We start from the raw sequence: 11,115 nt of genomic DNA on the forward strand, positions 1-11,115 counted from the left end.
TTGTCTATCACTGTTTTTTTATTTTTATTTTTTTCCTCCAAAGTTTTTTTTTAATAATGCAAATACCAAATGAACATGGTCACCTAGAGTAGCAAAACCAAAGAAAAAGGCACAGAAACAATTGCGCAAAAAAAAACTGAAACGTCTGCAGTTCCATCTTATAAATAACAAGTAAAAATATTTACCACAAATGAATCAAAATGACAAACATCCCAACTGTGCATGTCTAAGAAATTCAATGCACAGAAAGAGATGGCAATGAAATCTGGGAAATTACCAACGCAAGGCCTTAAATAACAAATATAAAAAACAAAAAAAAAAGTAGCTACATGGAACCATAAATTTAATGGGAATCTTTTTTTTTCTCTCCTTGTACACACAGTGCACTAAATTTACCAGTGACATGCATGTATTTTACTACGCCATGCAAAATGCTTATGCTATCGTTATAGTTAACGGCAGAATCTGAAGTGTTGAATGAAACTTTAAGGCTCATGTTAGCGTGCGAAAAAGCAAATCGGACTGGCGAATATTGCGTGAAAACTATTTGAAGGTGATGTTTCGTTACAGTGTAAGGCAAAACCCTGAGTATCAACAAAAGGGGGACGCGACAAATAGGGACTGACTTGGTGGTCAGAGCAAAACTAATCATCAATCGCGAAGAACGTAAAGATATCTTTGCATCATCCAGTCAGTTACAGTAGTAGTGTGTCTGTGCTACAAGTCCTCCTTTTTGACGAGCGATCTGTGCGTTTACAAGCTAGGATTGGTGGCGCCCACTCCCTGGCACTCGATAATGTAGGTGTCGTTGGCGTTTTCGTCCTCCGCTTTGCTAATAGCAAACTTTGCCTGTAAAACATACAGAAATCAGAACTTAAGTATAAGATAATTAAATGTATTAATTAGTTAATTTAATTGATTAAAATAAACAAATGGTTGTGTTTAAATATGGCCACTTACATTCGTCAGTTGTTCGGCGACGTGGATTGCCGTTTGCGTGTGGAGAGTGATTGGTCCTGTTCGCATTCTGGATGTACCGTTTGCCAAGGCCATGAAAATAATAAGCTGTAAAAAATAAAAAAATTAATTACAAAACTTTATGAACTTGCAGTTAGGCATGACATGATAACCGCTTACAAGGTTTACTGCGGTTTGGAAAAGTCAAGGTTTTTAAGACCACCAACATTTTCCGTTATACCGTTCTTTCTGTACATTTAAGTTTGACTATTGCTTTGACTATTTTATTTAGTTTATTAGGGCAACTGTATCGCCACATCAAAAGCTCTATAATCCCTAATAATCACTTCTGTACAGCAGTCCCACAACATTCTGACACTCGATGACACTGGAATACCCTGTCAGAAAAGTCTAGTGGCTGGGAATGAGCTGTTTAGTGTCTGCTATAATGTTATTGTTGTTTTTGGTGTGTTTACATTGATGAATATGGCCACTGTGTAAATACACAGTATAGTTACGATTTTATTGCCACATTATATTGTTATGATGACATGATATATGCCTTCAGTGATTTCCTGAAGATAAATACCAAAAAATAACGCAACTGGAATAACTACAGCTGTCGCGATCGTCTAATCTCACATGAAGCATCAGATCGCGAGGACATGATGACGTGTGCAGGTGGTGTAGTGCTGTCCTAATTCTTAGGGGTAAATTTTTAAGCCCTTCCCCTTAACCCTCGATTGTAAGGGCTAAAGGGAAGGGGTAGGGGTACAAAAATAGAATTTGGAAAGGACCTTAAACATTGCTGATTTGTCTAAACACAAAAAAATAGTCAATTCTATGTCTTAAACATAACACACACAGTATTGTTTTGACTGTTGAAATTTTGTATCAAATCAATACAGCACCCACTGTGTTTTCGGTCATCATTTAATCACTGTCCATTTGTTCCAGTATTTCTCTTCTGTTAAACAGAAGTAAATATTAAAAATATTGTCTATCAAACAGCTGATGGTAGGCTTTTTTTCCTCACTTTGTAATTCACTGTGGACCAATTGTCTGGTTTTCAACATTCTTCACTTGTGTTTAACAGAAGAAAGAAAACTGCTTGAGGGTCAGAAAGTTTAGTTTAAACTGAAATATTCCTTTTACCATCATCTCTCAACATTTCAGGGACATTTTTGCTCCCATAACAAATTATGGCTAATTAAAATTGCATTATACAGAGTGTGTGCGGGGTCTTAAAATGTCTTAAATCTCAAAAGCTAAATTTTAGACCTTTAAAAGTCTTAAATCTACTGAAATGTCGTGTTATAGGTCTTAAATCTTTTTTTTTAACAGCTTAATTTTTCTTTTTTCATGTATAGCTACCTAATTTGGCCATTAACACCCAACCAATCGCCAACAAATCATCTCAATAAAACGTTTAACTTTTTATTAACTCACAGTAACGCTTGCTTAAAAGTTCTCCATTTATTTACTGCAGATGATACTATCCTGACCTATATTTTTTATTATTGATTTACCATTATTGTAGATTACAATAATTGACAGCTATGTTTTGTTCTAATCTTGGTAAGAGTTATAGGGTTTGTGAATGGATACATTTGAAAATGATATAAAAAATAAATAAATACATAAAATTCAAACAAAATTATTATCGTATTATAAATGTATTACTTTTTTATAAAGGAGTAAATACTTTAGTAGTCTCAAGAGGTGTTTATGTTTATTTTGAGCAAAATTTATAGGAAAAGCCAACTCGCATTTTACATGATTATAACAATTAGGATATTGTCATACACGTTGAAACACAGCTCAACTCCTCAGACAAGCACAATATTTTTGTTCGGGTGTTTGCATCTCTAACCTGGTCTTGCAGGAACTCGTCCACACAACCATTATGTCTGATGTTCCTAAGCAACATTTCTGCTGCCTCGATGCCAACTTTATCAGCATAGACACCTAAAGAGAAGTAAAGTTGAATTTAAACGGTCTTAAATTCAATTAATCACAACAAAAAAATGAATAAATCAGTAGAAGAACATGTTGAAGGCTGTCCTCTGGCCCGCAGGCTTTTTCTTTGTAACGCATTGCCCTCTAGTGCCAAAACTACGACACTGAATTAATTTCAGGACTTGGCAGGCAGACAAACACTTACCTTTTTTGCCAAGAGATGAGCCTGCAAATATGCAGCCGGTGGATGATTCTGCAATTATTCTGCCAGGAGACGGAAAATAAACAGACGTTAGTTAAAAATTAAACCGCAAAACAACTGTGGCGGACGTTTTTAAAGTGGGATGAACTCACATGATCCCATTGCCATTGCCGCAGGCCTTGTCCTTCTCTTGCAGAGACTGAATGTTGATGTACAAATCCTTAATTTCTTTCCTGATAGTGCGAATGGCTGCCGTCGACATGTCCTTCGCCAGCTGAACATCAAGAACAAAGCGACTGAAGTTGATATCGAAGCTAAGAGCAGTTTTGAAAAATATGTGGAGTGTTTTATAAACATCTATGGCCTTTTCTCTAAACAATGCTGATTAAAAAGCAAAAGACAAAGCATGTTAGGGTTAACATGCTTTTTTTCGAGGTTATCCATGCTAGATAGCGTTGAACGAAATGCTAATTATCTCATTAGAAAAATAAAACAAAAGCATGTTGAGCGTTTTAAAAAGCCACTTACGAAAGATACATTATGTAGTGGAGGTTAATAATGTGTTGTTTGGGCAATATACAAAAAAAAAAAGAACTATTTACAAAAATAAATGTTTTTTTTCTAAATTATTGTTTGTTTGTTAGACTTTATTAATCCCAAAGGGAAATTCATTAACAGCAGAGCTCTCCATACTAAAAAATAGATCAAATAAATTATTATTACTCATTATATAATGCCATTACAATTCAGCATAATGCAACTAGTATGACTTTGGTTCTACAATCTGATAACTGTTGATAAAAATGACTTCCTTTATCTTTCTCTGTAACACTTAATTAACTTAACTTAATGTAACTTAATTAATCTTAAGCTAGCACATGCTTGGACTCTATCAAAAAAGGGGATGACTATAGTAGTTCATCATACTGACAAATTTGTCCATCATTCAATCATCTGCAATATGTTGTGTAAATTATGAAGTTATTCAAGTTATGGTTGATTTTTGCCCTTATGCTACATAAAAAAGAAGTTCCACCCAAATAAATAAAACTTATATAGCATTTTTATTTGCTTATATAGCAAAAAAAAAAGTTTAACAAAATGACAAAAAGCTAAAAATGTAAAAACGTAAAATTAAAAATTTAAATAAAGTACACACAGTATTTTGTAAATTATACCCAAGTGATAAGTCACTAGTAATAAAAAAACTGTTTTATGTATTTATTTTATTGTTGTGGATCCATTAAGTTCATTTTGTAGAAATGGTTTAGATCATAAATAGGACACAAAACAACTTTCCTAAAGAGAAGTTCTCCTGTCTTGTCTTTAAATCTTCAATAATTAAAGTTAACCTAAGGAGTATCGGTGAGCGAGGCCACTTTTTTCTTCCTTTCTCCACTTTATGCTTTTTTTTTTAAATGTTTAATTATTATTATTATTGTATTAATAGTTTTTTTATCTATTATAATTGTTTTCTCTCTTTTATATGTCCTAAGGATGTTTTTTTTTTTTGTTCTGTACATGAATTTACAATCATTTAGGTAGCTAGAAATCGATGGTCTAACATGCATTAAAAAAAAAACGGTTGCATTGTATTGTACTCTATGCAACGTGGTATTCTCTAATACGGTCCCACTTTATATTAAGCAGCCTTAACTAATATGTATTTACACATGAATTAATGGTTTGTTACAATGTACTTATTGTGTAAATACATGTATTTACTATGTACTTATTATTAATTAAATACATGCATGTAATTACATGTGTAATAACTTTAATAATTACATTTGTAAATACACTGTTGACCATTTCTTACACCTCAACCCACCTTTAAACCTACCCATACCACCAAACCTGTCCATAACCCAACCTCTATCCCAACTCAAAAGCACCACAAGTGTTCTCAAATACATTATAAACACAGTAAGTACATTGTATTTATTTTTTGATGCAAGTACATAGTAGTTAAGGCAACTTAATATAAAGTGGGACCGAAAATTCAAATAAGTTTAAAAAATGTTGTGGTTGCATTTTTGTAGCCAATTTATATTTAAAAAAACATAATATATATATATATATACTTACGTTAAATTTAATTAAATAAAAAGTTTCTGTTATTCTACCTTGAATGGCAGTACTCCAGCCACAAAGGCCCTGCCGTAGATCTTAGTGATGTTCCCTCTTTCTGTCATATTAATAGGACTCAGTTCCTTTGCCGGGTTCACCTTGAGCACCACCTCACCACCTCCCTTCGGATAATAACCTCTGTTTTTAACAACAAAAAAATTAGCTTTCAGTTTTAACAATTACAATCAAATCCAATTAAAATAAAACAAAAATCCTCTTTAAATACCTCATTCTTAAATCGCAGTCAAACTGAACTCCGAATCGCTCCACGATTGGTTTAAAGACCTAAGAAGGATTAAACAAGAATTACAAGGACATCCGACTGATGAATCGAGCCAATATGCAAATTTACATCTACAGATACCTTCACTGTGTAGTCGATTTGAGGTGCCATTTCAGCGTTAGTTCCTCCCTTCAGGCACAGCTCTGATGGCCCCTGAGCGAACAGGGCACACGGCAGCGAAACCTGCATCAGCAGAGTCACACTTCTACAGGACAGACCACAAACGCAGACTTATTCCCCCCCTCAAAAAATGCTTTGTCATGGTGTCACAAAGTATGGCTTAGTGGGGATTAAAAAAACGAAAAGTGTCTTACCCAGCCGTGTGGGTGTCAGCGATGTGATTCCCGCCCTTGATTTTCCCCGGAGTGAGCGTAATTTCGGAGGATCCCACTGTGGCTCCCTCCAGATTGCCGTTGCACATGTCCCTCAGCAGCTCCAGACCTGACAGATGCTGAGGCCTGGTGACGTTGAATAGGAAAGGGGTGAGGGGTGGGTGTGTGTGTGTGTGTGTGTGTGTGTGACGGGGGGTAACAATTGAAGAGAAAACTGAGGAGGGTGTTTACATAACAGATTTCAAAAGAACAACTGAAAACTTTTATTTTGGCTATTGATTTACTGGACAACGCTGTTTTGATAGCCTCAAAATGGCATTTGTTTTAAAACAGCTATTATTTTGTTTTGACAGGTTGTTACAACTCCTCAATGTTAATCTAGGGACTGAAATACGTAACATTTATATTGTGACAATTTTGTGCAATACGGGAGAACAAAACATGCATCAACCAAACCACTGACAAAAAGAGAATAATTTGTTTTAGATAAATCAAAAATATACAGAAAATAGTAATAATAAAGATGAATCACATAGATAGCAACAACTAATCAAAAAGGTTTATTACATTCAATTTATACCAACAAAATAATCCAAAAACAAGGTAATTTTGATGGTTGAGTTGACCTTGTGTTCAATATACTATTTTAGTATTGTTTAGATATTCTAATGAGTCATGAGATCATAGTGTTAAAAAAAAAAAAAAAAACTCCAGATGCACATGATCTCCGTTACCCTGATGAAGGCAAGTGTTTGCCGAAATGTGTTGATGCAGATTTAGAGAATAGACATGTCAATAAAAGCCTTTTAATATTTTTTTTTCACATTTTGAGCACCTTGGACTGACTGTTTATTTGATTAATCCTTTACCCAAAAAACACAGACACATTATTTAAGCTAGCCCTAAGCACGTTTTGTTTGGTTTTGCACTTTATTGTTGCGGTGTAAACCACAACAAACATTGTAAAAAAAAAAAAATGTAAAAATTGCATTTGTACGTACGTGTGTACGTACATACGTGTAGCGGTACATCGCCATCTACTGGCGTAGCGTGCACAACCCAACGTTTTTAGTTGTATTTGTCGTTAAGTTTGAGTGGAAATCGCTTTGACAATGCTGTAGTCTGTACTTGAAACACAAATAAATACATTTACATTTCCGAAAAACTTCTCTGATGTTTTCTGAATATAGTTAAAAATTATTGGAAAATTACTATTCCATTGACCAAAGTTATGCCGTTAAAATAACCTTTGTCCTCAGGATCAGTCATTGCAAAAATCATTGGAAAATATACTTTAAAAATTCCTGAAAAATAATCTTAAGTGAGTGTAAAAACTTTATTTTTTGCCATATATGGTAGTTTCCATTGGGTATTCTTTTAATTTGGTAATTTTGAAGAGCAATTGGAAATGGGGCTAATGTTGTTTGCTTTATTGTTGTATATTGTTGTATATATTTAAGCCAAATTTCCATGAAAGATTTGGACAAAACTGTTGCAATATTTCATTAAAGGGACAGTTCACTTAGAAAGTAAAGTTTACTCTCTCAAGTGGTTTAAAACCTTTAGGAGTTTATTCCTTACGCTAAAAACAAAAGAAGACACTTCGAAAAAAAGCTGAAAACCACCGACTACCAGTTAGAACAGAACACCGTAGTTTTCTATGGTTTCATAGTTTTCTAACCATCAGAAAACTAGTTAATAGAAAAACAAATACTATGGAAGTCAATGGCTACAGGCTTCCACACATTTTTCAAAACATCAACAAAAGAAAGAAGCTCATAATGGTTTAAATTAAGTAAATGTTGAGTAAATGACGATAGAAGTTTCATTTTTGGTTAAACTATACCTTTACGTTGATAAAAAAAACATAAAATGATTGACTTTTCCATCTGTCAGGAAAACAAAACTGGTGCGATTGCACTTTTGTGAAATATTTCTTCTTCGATTTGGCTGTAAAAACACAATATGCTAATGAAAAACTTTGTGAAATAGGCATATAGGACTTTTTGTAAGAAATTTGTTTCCATTGGGTGCATTTTTAACTCACCAGTTTCAATTCACACAATTTGAAGGGTTCTGGAACCTTAGCTAGTGCATCAGAAGTATAACAAAATCTTACAAATTTAACCTAATTAATTCTGTTTGCTGACAGTGAATCACTCCACATTGGGTTTCAAACTCTTCAGGTTGACAACATATCTAAATTTAGGCATAATGTATAACAAGCAACAAAGTATGGGCTGTTAAAAAAAGCTCTGACACAAATACAGATCGTTTAAAGAGATAAATGTGAAGCTCAACATGGAAAGTAGCCATGTGCCTCAGTGCCAACTAACAAAGGAGCCCATTAAAAATTCATGGTAAAAGTATTTAACAGCATTTTTGTCGGATAAACACCAACATGAAACAACTTTAACTGACAAGCAGTCACTTATCTATGGGGTTGACGGTAAAAGTAACGCGTAATTGAGTAACTAGACTCCAACAACCAACTTTGCTTTGTTTCATGATTCACTGTTGAATAGGAAAGGGGGGAGCAAATGGAGGATGTTAGGCACACACAAAACCAACTGTTTAATCCCACATAAAACTACATGGGAATACAAATTTACAATGTATAAAGCAAAATGGTCATTACCTCAGACCCGGTGTGCTTCTACCGGCTCGGATTTTATTTATTTTGATTGACGCCCCTTGGATGCAACTCAGCGCCGCAGACACCCTTAAAATCTGTCCTCCCTTTCAACACAAACATCGAAATTTAGTTATCCAAATATTTAGCGACACCAGGCAAATCAAATGTAGGTGATGCCATGATTACATGCGAACAATTTAAAACTTTAAAGGAAGATATTAAACAACAAAAAGAGTGGAAATTTACTCACCCCTTCCATTACACTTCCGTCCATCTCAAACGTAGTTGCGGCCATTTTCGAGAAAACCGAGAAATTGTAAGGATGTATTAAAGTGCGAGTGGAAATAAGAAAAGACCGAGCGCGACTTTTACTCGGTGTGAAAGTTAATATAAACCGGCTTATTGCCGCAACAATGCCGCTATAAACGCGAACTCCTCAACAAAAGCAGAGGCACGAGATGAACTCTTCTTCTGGATTTAAAGAAGAATTAAAGTTGGACGCGCAGTTGGGTCGACAGAAATAAGCGCAGACGGACTTGACTTGCCCACAAATAAGAAATGAGCGAATTTCCTGGCAGCACGGTCACACTCTGGCAACTAGTATTGCCAGTCACACTGCTATGGTGGACGGGCTTTGGGCATGCGCAGATGAGCGAGGACCAACTCGTTGACGAGTCGTTCTGCTGAATTGAATCTTTTCGGTGATTCGTATGAACCCGTTCACCAAACCGTTCGGCTCAGTAGAATTTGGTGAGCGATTTGTGAACCACACTAAAAATGCTGGGTTCTAAACAAATCATTTACGTTTTCTCAACACAAATCCATTTATGTTCACTTAACAAACTTAAGTGGATTTAACACATGACAATTAAGTTACCAAATAAATAAATAAATAAATAAATAATTCGGTTCATTTTTAATAAGTAGTTTGAACAAACAACAAAAATAATTTGTTTAGTGTGAGTGATTCAGTGAACCGAAACTTTGTCCGATTCGTAATTAACAGACAATTGAAGGAGAATCAATTTGAACTATATTTTCTGACAAATAAATATGGTTTAATGTATAACATTAAAACAGTTAGATATTTTAACTATTAACATTTTTTTTAAACTTTGCTTTCTGTTTATTTTGTATTTTTTTAATCATGCAGCTAAGAGTTTCTACTTATTTCGTCTTTGTTTATGAATTTGCATTCATTTAGAAAAATAGTATTATTGATAATAGATTTGTTTCATATAATTTTGTCTTTGTTTATTATTTCTTTTTTTCATTTAATTAAAACGTACTTAATAATAACGTTTAATTTAATACACACACACACACACATGTATATATATATATATATATATTCAATTATAAGAATATTTTATATAATATTTCTGTCAATATTTATTTAATATTAATTTAATGCCTTTCTGTTATATTTAAATCGATGATTTTAAGTAGTTTACTTAAAAATGCATGTATTTAATTAAAGAAAATTATGTTTTCTTTTAGTGCTGGTCAGAGGTTAATCTTGTGGATGATTCATATGAACCAGCTCACTAAACTGTTTGGTAAGTGATTTAGTAAGCGATATTTATTTTATTTTGTATTAATTTAATGTCTGGTCTTTCTGTTACATTTTAATCATTAATTCTTAGTAATTTGCTAAAAAATCTATGCATTAAATTAAAGAAAATAATGTTTTATTTTAGTACTGATTAATCGTGATTGATCACATTCAAAATAAAAGTTTGTTTTGATATAATATGTGTGTTGTATATATTTATTATGTATATGTGATACGAACGAACATAGAGACAGTAACAAAACCATTTTGTTACATAGAGAGTTATATTAATATATCATTTGTATCATATACATTTTATATCTAAATATAAATAAACATTTTCTCAAATATATTCATCCATGTGTGTATTTATATAAATAATAAATAAATACAGCACACACACTTACTGTAAATTATGCCAAAACAAATATTTATTTTGGATGTCGTTAATTGAGATTAATTTTTGCACCGCACAATTTTATTTATATAATTTTCCATTCACATGCATTTTTATATTTTATTAGGACTCAATCTTTAGTCTCAATTTGAATGTTTATTTTTGATATATTAATTAAAATCAATATTTATTTACATAGAATAGAATATATTTATTGAATATTTATTGAATGTTTTATTGTTTTGATAACACTATTATATGTTCCTTCATTGCTTTAAGAATGTGTGTATTAGATTGTTTATTTTTAAGCTTTTTTAAACTATATTTGTTCATTTTTATTATTCGTTCAATTAATACACGAATTCCTTAATGATAATAATATATGTATTTGATGCGATACTTCAACAAATATGTCTTTTATATTATAAATATAAAGTCAACGAAGAGGTATTCATTATATATTAAATAATCACTATAGAATGACTGCAAAATTTTAAAAAAATGCATTTAGTCATCTACTGATGTATTCTCTATAATTGCTCATTATTTATAAATTTTATTTATTAGTATTTTTTATTATATCAGAAATGTCTGGAAAAAAATTTGCCCTTGGCCAAAAAACTCACGGATTGGTCAGCAAAGCGGGGCGTGCGAGTGACGTCATT

General features: G+C 32.8%; 1 protein-coding gene across 1 annotated transcript; it reads right to left on the reverse strand.

Annotated features, from left to right (window-relative positions):
* On the reverse strand, window positions 1–9,110 carry rtca (RNA 3'-terminal phosphate cyclase). The gene is given in 11 exon segments (NM_199536.2): window positions 1–849; window positions 961–1,065; window positions 2,831–2,925; window positions 3,122–3,180; window positions 3,271–3,392; window positions 5,245–5,386; window positions 5,475–5,533; window positions 5,613–5,736; window positions 5,846–5,989; window positions 8,502–8,602; window positions 8,749–9,110. Coding segments are annotated over 11 exon segments (1,092 nt in total). The 5' UTR covers window positions 8,794–9,110; the 3' UTR covers window positions 1–753.
* Between the last annotated feature and the right edge of the window lie 2,005 nt (window positions 9,111–11,115).

This window comes from Danio rerio, chromosome 22, assembly GCF_049306965.1.
Source record: "Danio rerio strain Tuebingen ecotype United States chromosome 22, GRCz12tu, whole genome shotgun sequence".
Lineage (NCBI taxonomy): Eukaryota > Metazoa > Chordata > Actinopteri > Cypriniformes > Danionidae > Danio > Danio rerio.